At 35.9% G+C, this 25,164-nt stretch overlaps 1 protein-coding gene across 10 annotated transcripts in view; it reads left to right on the forward strand.

Moving 5' to 3' along the window:
* The window catches only part of MLLT10 (MLLT10 histone lysine methyltransferase DOT1L cofactor), a 143,295-nt gene that overhangs the window by 78,869 nt on the left and 39,262 nt on the right, over positions 1-25,164 (forward strand). For all 10 annotated transcript variants that reach the window (XR_012041216.1, XM_072854427.1, XM_072854426.1 and 7 more), the window contains one exon: positions 1,210-1,776. Coding sequence is in view for 9 of the 10 variants with exons in the window: in XM_072854427.1 (XP_072710528.1) it covers positions 1,210-1,776 (567 nt within the window). In the remaining variant the exon portion in view is untranslated. The remainder of the gene's footprint in view (positions 1-1,209; positions 1,777-25,164) is intronic.

Genomic DNA, 25,164 nt, shown 5'->3' on the forward strand with positions numbered 1-25,164 from the left:
ATGCAGTGAGCACTTTTAAATTTGTCTAGAACTCTTTCAATATTTAAGGCTTTTTTACTTGAAAAAAACTGAAGTGTTTTTTTGTTTAAATTCTCAAAACTTTGAAAATTACCTTCTGGAGTCTTTCATTTAAAGAAAAATCTTGCTCACTGCAGGTGGCAAAATAGATCTTCACTATGTACATGTATTTTCTTTAAAGCCTACATTAAGTGAAGTGGATGTAAGTTACTTAAAATACAAAACAACAATATTTTTATGATTTTTAAATGGCTGTATTAATGAAAATTATATTTTAAATGGAATTCTTAACAATGTCTAATGGAGTACTAATGATAAACCAGTAACTTTTAAAGGACTTCTTTTATACCTGATGTATTCAGGAGTATTTTCTTGACGGGATAGTCATCATGAGTCCGAGTTCTACAAAACAGTACCTGCATGCACCCACCCATATAAAACTACTGAATTTCAGTGAAAGTACATGTTTCTATTTCTTAAGTGTGCTCCCTTTTCTGCCTTGCATGTGCTAACACAGTGATGAAATGACTGCCTTCCAAATACTACAGAAGCAATGTAATTCTTTTACACAGAAGATCTGTATGGTTCTCTGACAGTGCTAAGGAAATCTTAAAATGCCAATTTTATATACTTTTTTCCACTTCCTCTCCTGTCGTTTTGAAAAATACCTCTTCTGTGGAACACCACCTCAGCCAGGGTAAATTAAGTGCAACTGATGTTCCTTTGACCTGTGTCAGACCCTTGATTTAGGTAGAATGGTAGGGAAGATTGTAGGCATAGTGTAGATGTGATCATAGCACATTTCTGTCAGTGTTCTTTTTGTATATGTGTATGTTTAAAAAAAACATGCTCTGACTTGCACCAAGTGTGTGTTGTGGCTTCAAAACATGAGGGATTGCAAAGTTGCCTAAGCAGCAAAGTTGTTATTCTCCTTTTATTCATTTTCACCTTGTTTGTGCCCCAAATTCAAATCCGAATCTCAGGTAGGAATCTGAGACTCAGATCCAGCAGAGTGAAGATCAGCAGGAGAAACAATGAGTTGTCTTAGAAATAAATTCTTTAGCTCTTGGTAACACTTTTAGTAAAGTCCTTGCACTTTAAAGTTTTGTATTCTAAGATATTAATCTTTCCCATCAATTTTCATCAACTACAGGGGAAAAAAAAAGTACTTTTTCTTTACTTTCTTTTTAGGAAGCTTTTTGGGCACTCCTGGGAGCATAAAGTCATCTTCTGGAAGTTCAGTTCAATCTCCCCAGGATTTTTTGAGTTTTACAGACACAGATCTGCGAAGTGACAGTTTCACGCATTCTCAACAGGCTTCGTCAACCAAAGATGTACATAAAGGAGAGACTGGGAGTCAAGAGGGGGGTGTCAATTGTTTCACTTCCTTAATTGGTCTCCCTTCATCATCAGCTGTTTCCCAATCTAAAAACTTTGACAGCTCACCTGGAGACATAGGTAATTCAAGCCTTACTTCTACAGCATACAAACGAGCTCAGACTTCTGGAATAGAAGAAGAAACTGTAACAGAGAAGAAAAGGAAAGGAAATAAGCAAAGTAAGCATGGGCCTGGCAGACCCAAAGGAAATAAAAGTCAAGAAAGTATTTCCCATCTTTCAGTTTCTTCTGCTTCCCCAACTTCATCTGTGGCATCTGCTGCAGGAAGCGTGACAAGCTCTGGTCTTCAAAAATCTCCAACTTTGCTCAGGAATGGAAGTTTACAAAGTCTTAGTGTTGGCTCATCTCCAGTGGGTTCAGGTAGGCATTTATTGGATTTGTTTTCTTACCTCAAAATATGTCTTTATTATTTTAGCCATAATTCTGAGTATGGTTTTCCAGAACAGAGTATCATTTAAAGTATCTTGAAAGTTGCATTGGGGGAAAAAAGTAAAAATTAGAATATGACTGTTGGAAGAGGAAGTTTTGTTCCATGTATAGGTGCCACTGTGCTGTAGGTGGCTGTAGTAGATTGACCTGTGTATTGACCTATATGCTATATAAATGTAGGTTTTGAGGCTGCAGGGGGGAAAATAAGTTGCATGAAAATATGTTCTTTGGAAATCACGTGTGACAAGTTTAGCTAAAATAAGTGGTAGTTTATACAGACAATATTGTCTGTATGTTCTGTTACATAGAGAAAACAAAATCAGTACTCAAGCATGTCAGCTGTGCTGAGTATGCCCCTCAATTATTTTTTCCCAATTTAGCTTAACTAAAAATCAAAACTTCTATATGCAGAATTATCAGTTTAAACATGTAAAAGGATATTCTGAATCTGGACCCCTGTGCAGCCAAATGACATTTTCATATTCTTGTGTGCTTTTTAGCAATTGAAATTGGCTGGTTTGTTCTTCCTCTGTTCTACATGTTATGTGCATCTGGGGCTGTGAGAGGCTTTCTGTTCCCTGTAAACCTGTGTGTGGAATGACCTTGCAGAATACCGTATCTACCAAAGTCTTTGTTGCTTTGAAGTTTCTTTCGAGGCTGTTGTGTTTGGATAAAAAAAATAGCAAACTATGTGATGCCTCGTTTTTGTAACTTTGAAATTTTGTCCTTTTTATTGTTCTAGTGGATTTTTTGCTTAATTTTTCTTTTTTTGGGGGAAAGAGAAATGGAACTTGAATATTTGGTTGTGGGCACGGCTTTATGCTTTTATATTGTATATTTTCACTGTATAAGCAAGAGATACTTTAAAAATATACATACTTCAAGAAACAAAAAACTTCATATTTGTTTTAGAACAAGGCAGGTACTTAAAAACTTGATCTCAAAACCACATTGTTAGATGTAGGCAAATGATGATTTTTATTATTGGTAATAATGGCAATAGAAGTGGCAACTTTATTAAAAAAATATTTTTCCTGCCTTGAAATCAATAGGGAGAAATGGTACATGACAAAACTTCCTAGTTCACTGTCCATCTTTTTGATTAAAATGCCATTTTAAAAACATGTTAACGTCGTATCTGTTATGGACAGAGATCATCCAACAGATTTAGATCAGTGTTCTGATTATTTTAGTATGAACTCTTATTCCTTTATAATCCCTTTGAGGTGGATTATGTATTGTTGTAGGTTGGGGTAACAGATGGAAGTATGGAATCTTGGTTAGAAGTGAAAACATGGAACCCTTGTTTCCCACCTTACATTTGTCTTAGAATGTTCTGGTCTTGTCAGCTCCTAGAACAGGCCTTTCCCTGGCCAGCTACATCCTTGCTTCCTTTGTCCTCTTTATTACATTTCACTCTTCCATCTATAAAATGCCAGCGGTAATGTTAAAATCCCTTTGTAAAAAGCTTTGAAATACATGGATGGAAATACTGTGTAGGTTTTATTACCTTTATCATGATATTCAGCCTATAGTTTCACCTCTGTTAAGCATACTTAGATTCTTGCTAGCCAGTGTTAGACTTTTCCTCTAAAACAGTGATATTTTCTGAAGGTGCCAAAGAATGTGAATGAAAAACAAACAAACAAAAACCATAAACAAAATCACCCCAACAAAACCCAGAAAACCCAAAGAAACAAAAACAGATGGGGTGGCTTTGCCTTCGAGCATGAGCTCTAAATTAATCCACAAACTTCTGCCTGAGTCTCAGCATATTGTTTTAATGTGCTCTTCTCCCTGATTTCCCCTCTTCTTTACGGTTGTAGCGCTGCTTTCCTCACTTCATCATAAGCATTTTCTGGGTTTAGCAGTCCATTTACAACTTTGTTACCATGAGGAGGGGCATATGAGTATTATCAGTATTATCAGAAACATAACATTTTCTCAGGTATAATATGCTGATGTTTTTCTTTGAAATGTCTGTATATTGTCCAGTAACAAAATCTAACAAGTGAACCTAAATGATTTGACGCAAACCCCCAAATAAGATTTTGTGCATGTAAATGTAGTGAGACAAAATGCAGGGGAAGTCAAGCCTGAAAGTTTTTACTGACTCTTACTTGGAATTGCCTTGTTTACTTCAAAGAAGCAGAATCAGGAATGAGTTAGACCATACTAAACAAAGCTTTTGAGGCACTTCTTCAAGAATTTCCCCCTTTTTTTTTTTTTTTTTTTTAAATAACCTTCTTAGCTGCAGCTATCTTAACCTACCATTCTTTTTCCATTTTCTTAAGTGTACCTGTTGAGATCCATAAAAATTATGAAAATCATTACTTCACAGATGTATGATAATCCTCTTCACAGTTAATGTTCAAATTAGATGAAATGTGAAGGAAAGCTTATTTTAAAAGGTAATGCAGATTCATCATGTGCCATTTATACATAACTAAATGTCTTCCATAAAACTTTTATTCAGAGTAAGTACATTCAGCTCATTTTGTGGAAATATTTGTCCTCTCCAAACTTTTTGCCAGTCCACAAAACTTCTGTTTTCCTGCTTAATAAGAACAGAGATGTACCATGAATAGTACAATAATTAAAAGCTGTTAAATGCATACACTCAGGTTGTATTACAGTTGCCACGCAACTGATCTGATGCTTTCAAAATTTTGAGCGCTTGAATGTTCAATCTTCATGCTCTATAATTTTTTCTGAAATGTATTTATAATCTGATAGGAAACACTGTATGCATTACTTTAACAGTGTACTCAAAGAAATTAAAAGTAATTTAAAAAAATGAAATAAAACTTAGTTGGTAGGGTGATAATGTAATATAAACATTCCTTAGCATTTTTCTAGCACATCTGTCCCTGTTAAAAAATAAAATAGCTTCTTTAGCCAATAACGGCTTATTTACAAACCATACTTGTCTTTCTACTGGCAATTCACAAGCACTGCAAGTTTGTTGTCTAAGAAGACATAAGTCAGTTGTCAGTGGGAGTTATATAAAGCTGATACTGGTTCCCCCAAAATGGGACTGGTCTTTGGAATGTTTTCAGGATCTGAATTTTTTAATGGGGGAGGGTTTCATCTGAACTCTACAATTTTATGGAGCTATTTAACTTTTAAAAAGTCACACTAGTTGTATTCTCAGGATTAAGTTCATTCTCAGCATCCTTCTAGGGAATAATACTTAAAGATTTCTAGTCCAAAGTATTGTAAAGCAGTGATCCCTTCTGCTGAAGATGTTTATTTTTTTTCTTTTCACAACAATGGTGATTAAAGAAGAGAAAACCTTCATCCAGGGACTGGAAGAGATGATGAGTAGCATCTTGTCCCAGTGCTTACCTCTGCTAGTAGTAGATTCCGGGATCAAATGTTTCTTTTACCATACTTGCACTTTATTTCAACAGTAGTGCAGAAACTAATAAGGTGGTGGGAAGAAGAAAAAATTCAGTTATGATGAGTAACTTTCACACATTCTGTATTTTTCTATCAAGCAGTTTGTGCAGGCTCTGGCCCCTCTTTGTTTGGAGTATGCTCCAGCATATGAAGAACTTTCTGAGAGCTCATGTCCCACAGCAATAGGGGGGAAAAAAAAACATTTTATGTGACGTACAGTACCTTCTGACTTTTGTGGAATAATGCAGCAAGGTAAAATGAAAAGCAATCAAGTGTCAGAAGTAAACTGAAATTTCCGTTTTATGATAGTTAAAGTTCTTGCACAGTTATCTTCAAGTTCTGCATGGATACTTGCTGCTGGAAGAATTACAGTGCTTCAAGCATATTGGGATGCTTCTCTGTCTTTCCCAGTTTCATTCTTGATTTCAAGTGTACAACAAATTGTATAGTATCAACTTCAGTTGCTAAGGACTTCAGGGGATCATTCACTTCAATATTTTAATTTTTACATAATTGATTTTATGCCCTTATGAGTACTGTAAACCCTCTGCAAGAGCTTATAAAGCAATTCTTTTTTTCCCTAAGAAGACTGGAGAAGGTTAAATTCCAAATTGGGCCTCGAAATGGTTAGCCCATTCTTTCAGCACCCTTGCTGTGCCCATCTTCTGAAATTCCTTTGTCACAATTGAGGCAACCTTATAATTCGTCTTCCTACATATTTATTTCTACATCATATATATTCTACCCTTGACCACTCTTTAGTATGCTCTGGTTGGTAATACTAGAGAGTTTTTGGAATAAAGAATGTATCCAGACCCAGTATTGTACTTTAATATAGCAATATTTCAACCTCTGATGTAGAAACAGTTAATGTTTTTTGCCGCAGGCCTCTCTGGGTTGATCTTATGTCTTGTGCAGTCAAATTTCAGCTTTACATAGGAGTTTACTAAATGCTTCAGCTTAGTCCATATATTTTATTCTCCTTTCTCATCTGATTCAAGCAGTGATGAAGCCTCTGCCAAATGTTGTGCTCCTGTGCAAGGAGATGATCTTACTGTTAAGCTCGTTGCCCTACTGATGATGTAAGAGAACTCTGAGCTTCAAAGTAGATGAGTAACTTGAAATAATTCTCATTGAGATACCACGTTCCTCAGAGCTTATGTTAAAAGTCCTCTGTAGCCTTTGACTTACTAGCTAAATCTATTCGGAGAAAGAGTTTAGACAAAATTATTCTGAAACAGTTTGTGCTGTTACATTTGTCTGCTAGGTGCCCCAGAAGCCGAAGCAGAAAAAGAAGCCTTGCTATGTTAAAAAGCCAGTTTGTATTCCAGAGGAGATAGAATAGAAAAGACAAATTGATACTAATAGATGTTAATGACCTTTTAAGACTAAGCAAATGGTGTAGAAAAGACACAAGACAAATTCTTGTGCAGAGAATTTAATTCTTCATATTTGAGGCTCAACAGAAATGGTGTTGGTTTGATACGAGATTAAAATGTTAAAACTGATGATTGTTGGTGTAGAAAACATGGAGGCATTCATCAAGTAATTGAGAAGAAATCACATGAGGTAGTAGAAGCTTTGGAAAATGGGGATTATCATGAAGTGGATCCCCCTATCAGTGTTCTTAACTAAACTGGGTATTATCAGCAGCTACAGCCAGAAGTAATAAACTGGCATCTCCTGATGATGACTACCTCATATTTTCATGTTTTTAGACTATCAGTGTTAAATTTCAGTGAGTCTTTAAAACTTGTGAAGTTGTAGGAGACTGGCAGGTAGTTAATGTTACATAATTAGGATGTGTCTGATACAAGAAGGAAAGATTTTAAGAGATTTAAAGATGCAATGATTAATGGTGGTTATTGTGAGTTATGGAAAATAACTTAGTGGACTTATTTTATTTTTTTTGTATTTTTTTTAATAAAAGCAGTGGCGTAGTAGATGTCTACATTTCAATTGATACAGCATGACATTTTAAATAAAGACCTGTAATAGTAGGAAGTCAGCAAACCTTTGCATTAAATGTAGTTAATGGATAAGTCTCAATTTAATTTTGAGCAGAGAATTATTAAATCAAAGTGCCTACCTTGGGGTTGTGTTATTTCCCTGTGCATCAGTTATCAACCTTGTGCTATTTATTGGAAAATTCTGCAATTTCTGGAAAAATCTGGGTATGAGGGCAGGGTAAAATGGATCTCTTGGTAAGCAATATAAACTAAGAGTTGTGTTGGTGGAGCTAAAGTAAAAGATTATGTCTAAGAAAGATGGATATGTACTTGCAGGATAAGGATGGCCTTCTGGGGAAGGAAGGGCAGAAAAGAAAAAGGACAAAGGTGAATAATCGGTTATATCTGAGCTTCCAGTGCTGAGCTGTGTTTAAAAAGGTTTGTATGCATAAACAGCAAACTAATGAGAAAGGTAGCTCTGTGTTCAGTAGAGTGCATTCAGTAGAGGTCTTCAGCTACTGTGTCTAGTTCTGGTATCTGCTGTGTGTAAAGAAGAGAAGAGCCACAAGAAGAATTTGAGGACTGGAAAAAGCACATTATTGTAGAAAAGCTAAGGAGTGAGTTTATCTGACTATGGATATCATATGGGGAACTGAAAACTGATACTATAATGATCCTTAACCTAACAAAAAAGGTAAAACATGATCAAGTGAGAGAAAATAATAGTTGAACAATTCTTTGTGAAAACGTAGAAGTAATACATCTTCTAGAAGATACAGTTTAGTCGAGCATATTTATTGGATTTGCAGGTGCGGGAAGTTCTAGGGCTAAGAACCAAATCATGTGCTTGCAGAGATTCTTGTTTTGCTCTTATCTATGAACCTAATTCTGTGCTGTATTATCCCTTTTATTTCTAAAAGAAAAATTAGCATGGTGCATCAGTTTGGCATATGAAATAGACTGTAACTAGGCAAATAATGCATTGCAAAATGTAGTAGTTAGTAGGGAATTGTAAGGCAGTATGGGTCTGCAGAAATTAGTTCCCAACATGGTATGTTCTATGCTTTTACCAAATATTGGAAAGAAATTAAGAAATCTTTGCTGCTTGCTGTGAGGGTTCACAGTGGTTTCTAAAAAAGTATGTTGCAAGAAATGTACTTGGATGTAATGAATAATAATTCCTTGATTAAGAAAGTTTTGTACAAACAATACTGAACAGTGAACCTTATAACAGAGATGTGTTTTGAAAGCAATTATGAAAAGCTTCTGAATAATGATGGAGAACTGAACATTACCTCATATTGACATGGTTTAGGAAAAAATGGCTATTGTAATCCCTGTGATACTCATTTCAAGAAGGGATAGAAAAGTTGTATCACTTGAAATGACTCCATATATATTGCAGGTAGCAGAGTACTATACTTAATTCTGATATTAATTTCCTCCTAAAATATGAATATAGGAAAGTTGAGAAGAGGCCTACAATGATCAAGATTTTTAAAATCTCCTTTTTGGAGAGTCTTAAGCTCTTTGATAGACTGAAATAGCTTTAATTTGAGAATATTTCAGTTTACAAAAATGGTTAAAAGCATGATCATAATTGTTATACAGGAAGAATTAATATTCCTGGTCAAGATTTTTTTCATTGGTAGTTGCATACTGCATACTGGTAATTGCCCCATTTTCTGGTTTTTTTTTTTTAAAAAAAGTTGACAGAAAAGTACAGACCTATAGTACTTAATTAGATGGGCTGCTGAAAACAATAAATGTTCAGCCTTTCCACCTTTGAAGTCTCCAGGCTGCCTGACTTTCCATGGAAGCAGTGGTTTGCATTAGATACCAATCAGCTCCCCTGTGAATGTCGCAAGACTAGAAACTCTTGGAGCATTGCTTTGAAACAAAACTTGATTTAAAACAAAAAAAGAGGAAAGTTTTCCTTTCTCAAAAAATTGTAGGTGTTTTTTTTTTTTTTTAAGTGAAAACAGATGTGAGGGCTTTCTGAAGTGAAAAAATGTCCCAGGGAAGGGAAGGTAAGTTCTCATAACTAGGGTGTAACTTGCATGTCAAGCTGCTTAGGCCTGCTTATATTGGAGAAGATCTTGGCAGCTGTGGAAATGAGATTTTACCTGACCAGTTAATTGTTGTATGAGAATGTGAGTGTCTGTCAGGTTAAAATGGAAATTTTGAAGATTACATACTTGAAACTAGATTCCCAAATTATAGTGTGACTCTGGGCATTAATTTCTAGTTACATTTTGAAATATATAATAATTTATTTATTTATTATGCTCTGATAGTCGACAGCAAATAGTGTGCTTAAATTATGAACTTGTAATACATTTCAGATTCTAAAAAAATACAACAAAACAAAAACCAAATTAATATGGGAAAGGGAGTGTGTATTTTCCTGAGTTCTCTTTTAGGTCTTTCATTTAAAAACAAAATAAAGATGATTCTGGTAGTTATTCATTTCAGGAGAAAGATGTAATAATTTTAAGCAGCTGAGCAAAAGGATGTAATTATTTATGAAATGTTTGAAATATTGTTTTTATTCAAGCTTTGCAAATCTTCTACCCAAATATGAATTTAATAATGAATAAAATAAATTCTGTAGGTCTAGATTTTTGCCCATATAGAATTATTTGCAGAATTGGCATCTAAATATGATCTTTTTGAAACATAATAAATATCTATAGGAATACATTGGCTTTTTGTTAGTTGTACCTATATTGGCAGAGAAGAAAATGGACTGAGGGGGCCTAGAGGCTACTTAAGTTGCTGTACTTACTACTTTGCAAATTTAGCTATAAATCTTTCTTTTTTGGTGAGGGAAGGTTTTCAAAGACGTCTATGAGCTTTTTGTAATCTGTTTGCTTTTAGATTATATTTGACCCATAAACCTACAAAGTGCCTTATATGTGTTTGGTGTTAGGTTTGAATTCCTAATAAAAACTGACTTATTTTAGGCCTGGGTAATCTGGATGAACTACACTGTATGGATGAGATCTAGCTGACAGCTTTGCTATTATTGTTGCCAGTATAGTGAAGAAAATAAACTGCCTGCTTTTCCAGGAGTTTATTATCTTTGCAGATACATGGAGTAAAAGTATGTGGCATTATCCTTATTGTATTTAAAAAAAAAAGTCAGAGAAAATGTACTTAAACTTCCAGTTTTGGGCTTGGATTATGTTAGCTCTTTTTATAAAACTAAGAATTAGAATTTAAAATATACAGAGCAGGGGAATGAGGAGACACTCTGAAGCAATTAAGATCTCTGTCCTATCACATGTCTTTGTTGCAGAACTTGATATTTGCTTTAGAGCTATATCACTTTTCTGAAGATCAAGGAAATATTCCTTAAATGAAGTTCTATTGCTGCATGGAAACTGAAGTGAGATACAGGTGGTGTTTGCTTACTTGCAACTGTTTAGTTCCCAGGATCTCCTTTAAAAATTAGACTTAAATATCCCCTTCATTTGATATCATTTTGTATATATAGATTTTAAAATTAAAATATACATCTTTTTGAGTGTGAACATTTTTCAGGATCTGGAGCCAATTTACTAGAGTACGGCATTCCTTGTAAGTCAAATGCGAGATAGCAATCAGTCTTTTAACTCCATAAAAATCTGTTAAAGGTGACATGGGAACATAAAAAAAGCGTGTGTGGGGGGAGGGCAAAGAAAAGACTTGACTATAAAAGGAGCAGTAGGGTTTTCCTACCCCTCCTTGAAAATTGTACTTTTCAGATCTTACAGACTTTCAGGTCTTTCGGAAATCAAGTATAGCTGAAAAATAAGTGATGTGTATGTGTTGATAGTATTTGCAGCAGTTTTGTCCCTCTGAAGACTGTCCAATTCATATAGTAAAATTCTTTTTTTGTTGTTGTTGTCAGAGGTGATAGCACTACAGTCAGGTTTTTAAAATCAGAAGGAAATGTACTTTGCATTTAAATTTTCCATTTATTTGATGTGAAGAGCTGCAGTATCAGAAGTTAAACTGACTGAAAGTTGTTTCAGGATTATGAAAGAGGCTCTGGTATCTAGAGCTGTTGTTGATTATCATAATAATTTCTGAGATTCCCCTGTAAAGTTTTAAAAAGAAAACAAAATTAAGTAGAAATACTAATATAATGTAGTGGTATAAGGAAGACTAGTTACCTTAAAATAATTGAGCTTTTAACTGAAAGATGTTGCTCGGACAAATGCGTTAAGACTTATAGTGGACAGATTCCTGTGTTGATGTATAGTAACTATACTATCTGTATACTGTGCTCTTTTTAAACAGATATAATCAGACCAAGTGTCTGATTATCAACTCCATATTTCCCTATGCTTCCTTCTTACTCAAGTAATGTATTTTACTTTCTTAAACAGGTTGCATGGAGGTGATAGGACTAAGAACAGTAGCTTTCTGAAGCTCTTGATAGCCTGTGCTGTGGTGTGGTACTCTTGTGTCACTTGGTACAACATTGAGGCATGTGTCCCACAGCAATTCTTGCTCTGTAGTGAAATATTTGAAGCCATGCGGTCCCCAGGTAGCTTCATACGCTTGTGGTTGATGACAATCCAAATGCCTAGCTCTAGTTAAAATGACAGGAACCAATTGGGATAGCTTTACAGTTGCAGTTGAAGATTTCAATAGCTTTTGTATTTAAAAACACTTTAAAAAAGGGAAACTGTGGAATCCAGTGGTTGTCTAGATGTAAAGATGTGTCCTAGCTACACTAAATGACAATATATCCCAGTGCCTTTTCACTGTATGGCAGTTCCTGATATTTTATAAAGGTTACCTGTACTAGTTGCTTAAAACCTGCACAATCTTTATGTTGCTCCACCTGGATGTGAGCTCGTTTTTAATAAATCTCCCCAGCATAAATAGAATGCAAAAAGTTGGTACAGATAAGCCAACACTGCATTTCGAGAAGATTACTCAAATAAACCTCTCTTTCAGGAGTATTAGCATAATTGAAAAAGTGTTGTAGGAGTTAGATATACAGGTATGCCGTACAAACACAGTGTGCTGTCAAAATACTTAGCAAAATAGTTCTTATCAGGGCTTTTGTGGTGGTAATGCAAGAAATAGTAAGTGAAACAAATTATTTTATATTGTTAGAAAAGCTACTTCTTGTCCAGCCCTGAATTAAAAGCAAATTTTTTGTCCATTTGAACTAAACTGGGGTTTAATACCTAGTTTAGATGCAAACTCATTACTTCATATTGTTCTTTCTATACTTTTTATTCAGCTTTTAAATAGAACTCTTCATTTTTTGGTGTCAGATCTGGGAGATATGCAAGGTGTCTGTGAGAAGGCCATAAGGATAACATTAAGAAAACTGTTAATTCTGACAGTGATCTAGCTCGCTGCATATGTTTTCATGAGGGAGAATTACATGCAGTGGTAAAGTTTCTGAAGAGGGTTCTCATTAGACTAAGTAACTTGAAAACACTGGGAATTTTTGTCCAAAAGAGTGAGCATCTATGGTCTTTGGACCAGTATAGCTCTAGAAACTTGAGTTGAGAAGAAATTCATGGAAGCTGTAAACAGAGCTGAAGAATAGGAGTGTGTCTGGGGCTTGTGCATGAGTAATGCTATCAGATCCTTTGTATTTGACGTGGTTTTATATCTGTTTCCCATTGTTTATTTGTTTTGAACATTTATGAGAAGGATTTCCTGATAAGAATGACTAGAAGGTCCAAGAAAAATAAATAAAAATAAAAAAAAATAATTCCCCCATCCCTGCAAACAAATGAAAAAGCAACTCATAAGCCGTTAATATAGTTAGCTTTCACATAAGAATTTCAAATGCAGATTTTTTTTTTTTTTTTAAGTGTGATAACTGTCATGGATGAATTCCTCATCTGAAGGATTTAGTGGCTGATTACAGCAAATAACATCCTTTGAAGGGCCAAAGTCACTAGGCCTTTTTTTCTGCTGTGGGAGTAGCGATAAGCTTAGAATTTAACTTTAGTTTTTGCATGCATAACCACTTCCTTTAAAACCAGGTAATGAACACTAAAAGGATGGTGACTCGGATGTAGGTATTAATACACAGTCAATTCTGTGGTATTTTGAAACTAATTGAAATGAATGAGCTGGAAGGAACAAAGTGTTCCTGAGCAGCGTTGATTTTGAGGAAGAATAATTGTAAGGTTTTAAAGCAAGCAATAGCAGTTACCATAAGGATTAGATGAAGAAAGGAAGGATTCAGCAAAGACGGAGAGGAAAGTGCGTAAGGCAGCAGAGATGGAAAATAAAGGAAAACAATGGATCTGAAGTCCAGCAGTTAGATCATATAGTTTTTTGGCATATATGATTACCGTTCACCATCCCTAACCTTTCTTGACACCTTAGCATGTTGGAGTTCAATAGCTTGGCTGTACATTGTAGGAGAAAACTAGGTGGCTGGGAGGGTACTTCAGTGTAGGAAAAGTCAGGAAAGAGGTCGCTGCCAATAGAGGCAGTTATACCAGGAACCCAGACAGTAGCTCTTTTCTCCTTCCAGAATAAAACACCTTTTTTCATCTGCCTTCTACTAATTTATGGGGTGTGGAAAGGAATAGTGGTAGGGGAACAGTTCTCCTTCTGTTCTGTTTTGAGGCTTGGGGGGAGCCTAGAATGAGCTCCACCAGTCACAGGGAGTACTGATCTACTGTTGGCCCTTCATCATGTAACTGGATGAGGTCTGTGTTAGAAGAGTTTGTTTCAAAGGAGTTAGGTTAAACAGGACATTTTCTTACTAGGATTCTTTGCATCTCATCTCAAGGTTGGATATCTGTAGCTATTGATCTCTTCCGTGAATTGGTCTCTTCCATGAATTTGTCTAATAATTTTTGAAACCATATAGGCTGTTAATATCTGAAAGGGGAGAAATGAGTTTCATATCTTTATGTATTGTAAAAGGATGTACTTTGTTCGCAGCTGTTGCTGATCATGTTTTGACACTCCTCTAAAAACAGTGAATAGTCATTTAAAATATTCAGCATCTTCACAGTATTCGTAATTGATACATTTCTGTCACTTTCCCAGTTATCTTTTTTAGACCTAGGTATCTTAATACCTTCTTGTTGTTCATACTATATCCTTCTTACCCTTTCCAGATATCTTTTAGTGCTATTATATTATTTTTTTGAGAAGTGCAGGTAGTATTTGAAATATAGGTGCAACATGAATTTTTAAAGTGGCATAATTATGCTTTTTGTTTTGTTCTCTGTTCCCTTCTAATAATTTGTAACACTATATTTGTCTCTTTTGATCATTTCATGACAGTCTCTTTACTTTGTATTGGGAATCTGAAGGATTCCAAAAAAAGAGACTTTCAAAGTAACAATCAAAGGTGTGAATCCTTTCCTCACATATTTATTGCATTCTAGCACATGCTTGTTGTGAAAAGTTCATTCTGATAAGCACAGTAGCGGACTACTAAAGTGTAATTCATATGTCCAGGAATTGGCACTGTTCTCTTAAGGATTGTGTATACCATGAATGTTAAAAAGACTTTTTTCCCACATTTAGTAGCTGCAGTTGAAAGGGGTTCTACTGCAATTTGTTTCTCTCACTTTGTTTTTATGTATGTTCTTGAGTTGATAGGCAACTACTTGTTTTAACCCCATGTTGCTGACTAGGTCTACTGAATTGTTTTGTCGGCTCTTTAACTGCACCTCTTCCTCATTTGTCTATGAAGTGTATGTCTTGTAGTAGTAAATTTTTCACTGGGGCATATGTAGTGTATTCTGCTTTAAAACTTTCTGAAAGCTCTGAGTGATGCTTGGGAATACAGTGTTTGTGATGGTTTGGGTTAATGGTAGCTCCTGTGTGGTACAATTTTAAAGCAAAAGGTGAGGTTTCAGGCAATCTAGGACTGTGCTTGTTTAAAAAAATGCAAAACACCCCCCCCCAACCCCCCCCCAAACCTACCCAACAGTTCCTTCAATTTGAAAGGTGCTTAACCTTAATATCAAAAGCAGTGGTGGATCACAAATGGCTGCTATTTCTTGTGCACAAAAATTGAATGTAACTGGAACGAACTGATATCATTATAATCAAATAAAGGCTGTGGAGAGTAGGTGTGGGCAAAATTATTCTGCTCTTAAGGGTGGCAGACAGCAGTTGCATTGTGTCCTCTGCACCTGAGGCAGAATTTGTCCCAATAGTGTGATGTACATGATCCCAGCCCTATTAACTCTGTGCATTTTAGTGTGGTGGTTTTTTTCCTTGTAAAGTAATAGTTTTGATTATAAGTGTGTTTTTGTACATTGTTGTTAGTTCTCTGAAAACTGTTGAGAAGGTTAATTAAAATTACCAGTTTAATTTTTATCAGATTGATCCACTTCTGTAAAGAATAATCCAGGATTTTGTATATTGTGTTTTTTTTTTCTCTACCACAAAATTTAAAAAACATTAGTAGGTTTTTTTTTTACATTACAGACTTGGTCTGTAATGTTTTAATTAAAATAGTCTAAATTTTAAAAGTTTTTTTCCATGGAAGTAACTGTGGCTAGTTATTCAAGTTTAGGCAGTAGGTAAAAGGCAAGGATTTTTTTTTTAGTGACTTCTAAATTAGTTTTGTAATATTGTAGTATCAATGACAAAAGTTTAAATTTTTCTTGTTGTTCATTCATTTTTTTGGAATCCTGATGTTCAGAAGAGCCTGGCAGTTATAAAAAAGGCTTATGACAGCAGTCTTTAGTAGCTGCCAGTTGTGGGGAGAATAAAGAAGAGAAAAATAAAGCATTCAGTCACCCTAAAGAGAGTCACCCTGTTGGAACACAAATGGTTATTACAGTCAGACCTCAGAGGCTGATGCAAGTAGGAAATTCACCCCCAGAAGTATGACAGAGGTGTTTGCTACACTCTCACCTGCAAAATCATTCATTCGATCATCTTGTCAAACCAGACATGTAAGCTGAAGGCTTTGTTCATTAGTAGTGTGAAAGAGTGAACTAGTAAATTGAAACTAAAATCATTTTGTAGTCATGAGGTCATTATCCTAAGTATGAATAAATTGGTGGTATCAGTGGAAGAGGTGGGCCGTCTGTGTGACTGCCATCACTCTGCAGCTGGGCATAAAAGTGTTGTGTTGCTGTGGAGGCTGAGTTACAGAGACTTCTAGCTACCCAGCAGAGGATGTGAGTGTATTCTGGCACTTCGTGGTCAGAGATCAATATTCTCTAAAAACCCCAGCCCTTGAAGAAAAGGAAGTTCATGTGAGCATCTCCTTTGCTGTACCATTAGTTGGATGTTCTTCCTCTCTACACATTTGAGTTCTTCAATTGAGCTCCCTAAGTCCAGGAGACACAATTGTTTTCTGTTAAACTTCTTGATTGCTTGAGTTAGTCTCAATCTATCAGTGAAGCAAAAAAGATGCCTCGTGATTAAAATTAGCAAGGCAGCTTCAGCTTAAGTTTCTAAATTTGTTGCAGACAATGAAATTAAAATCAGTCTTTTGTTGGGAAGACTGATTGTTGCTGGAAAGTAATTGAGTTTTTATTTGTAATAGTAGCTTTAGAATGCAGCTAATTGGCATGTGCTGGAATGTTCTTATACTTGGCATTTAAAAGCTAACAAACACTAGCGAAAGAAATATAAGTTAAAAATTATAGTGGGTAGAAATAAATCCATTTTACAATTTGAGCTACTGTAAATGATCAGAGCTCTAATACAAGAAAGATGTATTCAGGTATATTATTGTTCACTGAAATTCCTGTCTATACATATATTCTTTTGTGTGTCTGTTAAACATGATCTTAACTTGAAGCCCTTTTTCTCCTAACTCAAAAGCTTTCTCGAAGTTGATGAATACCATACATAATGGTAAGTTATATTAGAATCTTTTTCAGAGGTTCATTTATCACAAAGGGTAGCCTTTTGTGGAAAAGCCTGATTGAAGGTCTGCATATTCTATGGATTGGGTGAAATACAGGTCTGCAGTGAGTCAATTGTTCAGTACTTGAGTGAAAACTTTGTAGATTGTCTGCAGGAGCCTGATAGGTCAATAGTTCTTCGGTTCTCTTTTTATGATCTTTTTGTATGTGCGCAGTAAAATGATAACAGTTTTATTCCAGTTCTGAGATTCTTTTCTTTAATTTTGTGAATAGTGTTTCTAGTTCTTCTTCTGTGCTCCATTCATAGGTGTGTTATAGTGGTGTGTACCTCAGGCATTCTCCCACTTGCCTTCCTGACTACTTAAATTACTACAAGTAATGCATGTGAAGGTAGCCTTGTTTTGTCCATTCTTTGTTCTGACAGCTCGATGCTGCCCATTTGTGTAACTGATAACAGTACTATCAATTTCAGAGGGAGCAATATTGAATCTTTAATGTATCTAATTGCCGTTTCCCTTTAGTATTCCTTATTGGCTTTGTACCCCCAGTTCTGTATTCACTCATAGCCAGTGGAAATGAAATATATCTTATTAAATTAGAACTTGGTTTACTTTTCGAGGCTTTTGTTCCTTTGTAGGAAACAATCATAGCTATATTCACAAGTTACTGAAAGATTTAGGAGAGCCTATTTACAGTTAAAACCATCTCATGAGGCTAATTTTGAAGATATCAAGTTTATTTCTCAATGTTATATTTAATAGGTGTCAGGCAACTGTTAATAAAAATTGGAATTTTTTTATCCATGGTGTCAGCCAAATAGAGTGATTTTCTTATTGCTGTATGTGTATGTTGGAAGAGCAGTGCCGTATACATTGCAAATTGTATTGACTTGGAGTTCAGCATATGCAAAAGAATTTAAATGTTTAAACTTTGCCTGGTGAAGTTCTTTGTGTTTTAAGCTAGCAATCATTAAGGTTTTATAGGACTTTGCTTTTCGCACTGTCGGAGCCACAAATTACATCTATTAGGCAGATGTCTATAGTGGTGGGTCTCAAATAATAAAAAAGATTAATATTACATTAAATTTATATTTCATAGTCTACATGTGGTGAGAAATACTGAAATTTCTCTAGATTTGCTTTGTTTTAGTAAAATAGGTTTAGCTTTTTTCCTTTTGATATAGGGTTTCCCTCTCACTCTCCCAGGTATACAGTGCTCTGAACCAGCTTTGAGATGAAGGAAAGCAAGCTCACCATTTTTCTGAACAAAAATAAAACATCTGAAGGGTATCTGACAAAGTGTGCTGAATTTGGACTTGGTGAGTTTCTGCTGTTTTATAAGCAGAGCCTTTTTGCTATTTAATGTTGAAGAGGTATAGGTTCACAACAGTGCAGAATAGAAATTGATGGAATGCCATTTGTGATGACTTCTTTCCACATTGCACTTTTTTTTAAACTGATTGTGTATTCCTAGAGGTTGGAAGGGCATAGAGGAAAACGGTTACTTAATGTTGTATGCTTTCTTGTCAAGCAATCATAATGCTTTGTATGACTCGTTATTGTGGGGCAGCATAATTTTACCTCCCTGTTTGTTTTAGAACAGTGTTTGGACAGGATTTATCATCTATTCTGCCTGGGGTGGTTTGGTTTTTTGTTTGGTTTTTTGTTTGTTTGTTGGGGGGGGGGGGGAAGTGTGTGTGTGTGTTTTATCTACTTTCCTATGTTTCTCTAAGTAAAATTTTAAAGTTGCCGCCCCCCCCCTCCCCCCGCCCTTGCAGGGCTGTTTTTGCTTACTCTTGTTTTGGCAGAAACGTCTTTATGGGTGAAATCAGTGAGGGTAGGTAGAAATTTTGACAATAGAACAGCAAGGAAAGATCTTGCTGTGTGTATAGGATGAAAAGAAAGTACTCAAACTTGAGATAAATATTTAAATATAGGGAGATCATTTACTCCAACAGCATATTCAGATTATGAGTCAGATAATGCTGAGTACTGTAAGAGTCATTGTCTGTAAGAGTTTTGATGGAGACAGTGTATCAGGAGCTTGTTTTTTCATTGCACTGAGTTTAAGTTGCCTGCATATCAGCAAGAAAGTACTGAAAAGAAAAAACTGAGAGTTTTGGTTTGAGTGGAGACAAATACAAGTTTGGAGCAGAGAGGTTCATTTGATAGTTAGGCTAGTATAAAAGTGATGGTCAAAACCTGTCAGTTGAATTTGGTGCTGACAAAGTGTAAAGGAGGAAAGATGATAGCTAAAGACTTGAACGCATTTGAAAGGGTCAGTTAAAAAAGAGGACTAGAAAATGGAGTCATGCAGGCTGTATCTTTCCATAAAGATTTCTCTCCTGTCTTAATAGAAAGGAGTCAAGACACTTCAAGGCAGAAGTGGCACACTGTAGTTTTGCCAGTAAGAGACTTAGTACTCAGCACTCTGTTTCTCAGTTTTATGGTCAACTTACTGTATTTTTCATGCTTTTTTAAAGACTTGTTTCAAAAAACCTGAGAAATTGCAGATGAGAGATGTAAAGTTTTGACTGCTGTTTGCTGTGTGATAACTTTGTGTTTTGTCCTTCTCAGTCTTACTCTGGACCTTACAGTCAAACTTTTTTGACTTGACCTTGAAGTCTCATCTCTTCTGCATCACTTTTATGGGCCTACCACTGGAAAGCAGGAGGAGGGGGTACAGACACACATATCTGTTGAGGATTTTAGGGCATACTGTAAAAAAAGACTATGGGGAGTGATGACCTGAATGTTATAATTTTATGTTAGAGCTAGCTGTAAATTTTAATGGTTAGTTGTAGCTTTTCTGTGGCTACTTCTGTTCTTGCTAGTTCTGTCTTCTGTCTGTTTTATTTCTTACTCCTGTTACTGTTTTCAGGTCTCTGTTTATGCTTGTTCTGTCCTATGCTAATTTGTGGGTTGCAGTGAGGAGAGTCGTAGCACAGAACAGACATCCATCGTGTTGGTCCTAGCACTGTGATTGGCTTTAGAAGATAACACATTTCCAAATAAAGTTTTCGGTTCTCTAGACTTGGTCTCTGCATCAATGCAGGCAAAATTTAGTATGTATGGTATGATTTTAACAACAAGATAACCTAAACTAGTCAGAATCTCTCCTGAGCATGAATGAGGTAAAATTTTTGAATCTAGCCCAACTTGGGCAGATTTTACAGTGTTGATAAAAAGGCATCTGCCTATATTAAAGCATGGGGACAGTAGCACTGAGCTAAACCATATAAATTTAAAAAAAGGAAGAACAAGAGAAGGACAATTTACAAAGTCATCCTGAAATAGTTCCTTTATGACTATTTTTTTTCAGCGTATTGAATAATGGAGTGTTATTGTTCAGTTGTCAAATATTACAACCTTAAGTATAACTACCTGTCCATGAGTTTCTAGAATACCACTTTAAAGCTTTAGTTGTTGCTAATGACAGCTATGTGTAGTCTTTCAGCAGTTCAGGCAACAGCTGTTGCTCACCACCAGAAATAACTAATCACAACAGAATTGCGATTGTAACGTGTTAGCCTCTCTAATGGCCCTCTTTTTGAAAATTCTGGCTCAATCAAGCATCCTGCAGCATGCCTTCAAAGACACCAACTTCAGATCACTGGAATCCAAAAGAGAAAACTTTTGAAGTAGAAACTCCTTTAAAAGACTATATTATGTTACCAGTGAAGAGGAATCTAGTGCTTCCAGTGACTCACCATTTCAGCACTGAGATAGATTGCTGTCAGAAAGGTTTGAAGCTATAGTAGGTTTTCAGAGTTACTAAGCAAACACATGAAGTTCTCCCTGAAATCATTAAGAAATGTAGATCACAAGTGTCATGCTCCTACTCAGGAATACTTGTTTAGTGAGCCTAAAACTACTTTGTTTTTAGTGTGTCATATTAAAGTAACTTAGGCTTGTATGTCTTGGCTCACCATGACAAAAGTGAACATCTGAATAAAAGTTAAGATCTTTATTTATCAATTGTTCTTCCATATCTGTCTAACTTTTTATTCTTGCAAAGACCTTTCTGTGCTGTGACACACTTGAACTGCAGGTCTTTCCTGTAGTGCTGAGCATGTGATCATGAAGCTGTCTACTTACTGCTCTTATTCTAGAAGAGTACTTAAAAATTTGTTGAATCAGCCTAGAATAAGGATGAAATTCTTAATGTATCCTATTTCATAAAGCTGAGTTAATTATATATGTGAACCTTAAACCTCACAAATTATATATGTGAACCTTAAATTATAAAGCATCTCAAAGATTTATTGTGGGAAATTAGAACATCTGGAGGAAACAAATGAAAGGAGGTTCGTTCCTGTGCCATCCTTGTCTTCCACTCCCACCCCCCCAAAAAAAGACCGCACAGTTTAACTGAGGTATAACTTTGCCATGGGACGTGGTATGAAAAGTTACAACTGTTCAGAAAGGATTGGAAGACATTCATTGGGGCAGGGTTGGAAGCAAATTTAAGGCTAATAATTACAAAGACCATTCCTTAAGCTCAAAATCTGTAAGTTACATGTTTCTAGAAGCTGGGATAATATTGGAGGGAAGTATTGCTACCCGCTTGCTTGTGCTTTTCCTTGTGCAGCTGCTGTTGGTTACTGTTAGAGATGGATATACTTGGCTAGAAAAATGATGCAGTTCTCCCTGTGTTCCTAGTCCAGCGTGTCATTCATCTGTCTTCTCATGTGATGTTCAAAGCTCTCCTCTCAGAGAGCAAATTCACCTTGGCTGGGCTATGAAAAACGTGGGTTTGAGCCCTTCTGCAGTGGAGGGCTGTAGTGTAAGACCTGCAGCAGCTTGGATTAATTTACAGTAGGAGTAGGCACACTCTGCATCAGGAAGCTCTAACCTTTCTGACAGTGGTTTAGGCAGTTTTGAAATCTTGTACTTAAAAGCCTACCTATAGAAATAAAAGTCTAATTGAGGACTGTATACTGACTGAGCTTGGTCTAAGCAACTCGTATGTGTTGTTTCATGTTAGTTAGCTGGTATATGTATTCCTCACTGTTACAGTTTATTGACAAGTGAGTTCTGTAACACTGCTGACATGTGTGGTCATTAATGAGTGTGGGTTCAAGTATAAAATAATGTTGTTCACTATAGCAGGTGGGACTAGCTGAACAGAGTAGACCATTTTAGTAGCTACATGGATCAGTTCTGATCCTTCAGCCCCTGCCCCGTTATTGAATACATTTCTGAATGACTGTAGATAGCCATACAGTCAGGATCATGAACATAGGAATGGAAGTAGGCAGAAGAGATTGACTAAACATCTTTTCCTAGCTGAGCTGTTGAGGATTTTGGGTTAATTTTAATGGAGTTTGTTAGTATACTTCAGATGATATGACCTTGTTCTTAGATCACTGATTCATCATATATGTGACATTGCCATGCTGAATTGTGTTCCTCAGTTGTGTGAAGGTTCTTGTCGAGTATTTTGGATTTTGACTATAAATCCAATTTATGGAGTATTTTCAAAGGGAATAATTACGGCAGTCTGCCTTTTGTCAATAGGTATGAAACCAGAACGGTTGTTCCATTTTGAAAACTTGTATACCTGTATTTTGTATCTTCCCTCCTCCCCTCCACTGCCAGTGCTGTGTATTCTTTGGGTACTTTGAGTCTGGGAGCTTTTTTGCCTTCTACCTCATCATGGAGAGGACACAGGATGCCCTTCATAAAAGGAGGGTATTGACTATTGGTCTGTGACAGAGGCTGCTGTGCCTCCATCAAAAAAGGACGCCCAGTCACTGAAAGGAAGGGAACTGCTGGCTTATTATCAAGCTGCAGATCAGTGAGTATCATTTCTGTGCACTTCTAGAACAGTTACTGCACAATCTTGTAGAAACCTATCTGAAAGCGAACTCTACCACTTTGCTCATCAAGCAGCAGGAAAACAGCTTGATTATTTCATTCTAGATTTCAAATGTCTTCATGAAGGAAACAGGTTGGCCCTAGTATCCAAGCTATAGTTTCATTTTCTCAGATGAATTGAAGTGAAATATTGTTGCTAGCTTGGCAGTTTCAAATGCAACTTTCTTATCTTTTTAGACAACTGTGTCACAATAACCTGTTTTTATTTGCTTGTGTTTAGCATTAGATTCACTTTAGCTTATGTCCATATTACAAAATAACAAATAGTGGGATATTTCTTCCACTATTAACATGCTACTGGAATAGAACATGTTCTTTCTTTTGTAACTAAACTTAATCAATTTTTCTACATGTTGAGTTACTAACTACTGGGCTGCTTCATTCAAAGACACTTTTTCATTTTGCTCTGTATAGAAGGTTGTCATGGTTTTAGGGGAGACTTTTTGAGAACACAGGAAGTGAAGGTACTGAAAATGTGTATATAGCTTCAGTTTTTGTAAAGAGGTTCTTGTTCTCATAATTCAAAATTTCCTGCCCCATGTCCGTCTGTCCTCCCCCAAGTAGGAAGGTTCTGTAGTTCTGTGCAACTTCTGTGGGGTTGCAAGTTCACATTTTTAAAAAAACTCTTTGATCAGATTCTTCTTATTCCTTAAGTTTTGGCAAAATGCTAGGGTCAGCAACCTATTATAGATATCTCAGATAACTTCCTCTTTTCACAGTTGTTGCAAAAGTTTCAAGTTACTGACTTAAAAAAGAAAATACAGCTTTATGGTAGGGAGAACATTTTCCTGGCTTCCTAAGAAAGCAGTCTACATGTTGTCTCTCTTGATTTTGGCCCACAGTAAGCTTTGGGCCTGTTGTCCAATTTCAAGCAAACTTGATAAAGGAGTCTAAAATATGTGAGTTCCTGTAGTAGGGATGGACAGTGTATGGCTACAAGAGTAACCACAGCCTGTTTTTGTGTCTTGCTGAACTAGGCAATCACCAGCATAGGAAGGGAATGTAAGGGAGCTGAATAATGTAGGAGGCTGTAGTACTGGAAAATAAAAAGAACTGAGGATTTTGTAGCTAGATGCAGAAATCGTGGTGGGAAAGCTTAGTGTATTGATGTCATCTGTGAGATGCAACTGTTGAAAGCCAGAATTTAATCTGTTTTGTTTATTCTTCTGCTCATGGAACTAATTATTTTTGAGATTTTGAATAAAATCACAAAAATTGTTCTGTGTGCCACTTGTGTACATTGCTGCACAGCTAGTTCTGACTTGAGGCTATTTTGTTTTTACTATTCTTGAAGTTCTTTTATTTCCTCTATTACCTATTTCATCATTGATTGTCAGCAAAAATAGTATTTTTTTCCAATCTGCATAATCTGATGTGTTCCCTCATCTATAGTACTACCTTTCTGTGCTAAGCAGGCAGTTATTTGTTGTCCAGAGATGCTTCCCCCCCCCCCCCCCCCCATTCTGCAGCTATGTTAGTGGTGTTAAGCACAGTCAAACTTTGCCTGAACAGTGTTACACGTCCATTTCCACCTGCAGTTGAAGAACTGTGTTTTGTTGAAAATGCTGAAGATTATATTTAACCATGCTGTTTATGCCTCTGGCGAATTACACAGTGCTGTTCATCACAAGCTGTAGCTATTTGGCTTTTCAGTAATATGGGAAGGACTTCAAGGTGGTTTGTTTGTTTTAAACATTAATGTGGTTTATAGTGATTTGTTCAGGCTTTCATTGTTATTGCTTCCTAATCCAGAAAGTGATTTTTCTCTCCCAAAACCCCAAAAGGACAACTTGATATGTTTGAGACATTTTAAATATCTACTTTCTTGGCTTTCTAATATGATAGGCACATGGTTTTTATACAGGTATTTTTTAAATGGTATGAAAATCAAGGATTTATTTGTATGTTCAGCATACAGTTCTTATTTGAATGCTTGCATGGAGTAATATCTTGATTGCATGACTAGTTCCAGAAGGTGCATGTACTTTATGTATTAAATAAAGTATTGCTAAATGGAAATACTTAGCCCAAACAGAGTGTGCAGATAGGTCATATTTGTCCTGTATTTTGCAACAGCAACAAATGGTGAGTGTTTTTAATACTACTACTACAACTACTACTACTAGCAACAAATAACTACAACTACTACTACTAGCAACAAATAACTACAACTACTACTACTAGCAACAAATAATAGCTTACCTCATTCCACTGGCAAACTAGTTTACTGCTTGTCTGTCTTTTGAAATAGTTTTTTGCCCATGA

This window comes from Ciconia boyciana, chromosome 2, assembly GCF_034638445.1.
Source record: "Ciconia boyciana chromosome 2, ASM3463844v1, whole genome shotgun sequence".
In the NCBI taxonomy this organism is placed as follows: domain Eukaryota; kingdom Metazoa; phylum Chordata; class Aves; order Ciconiiformes; family Ciconiidae; genus Ciconia; species Ciconia boyciana.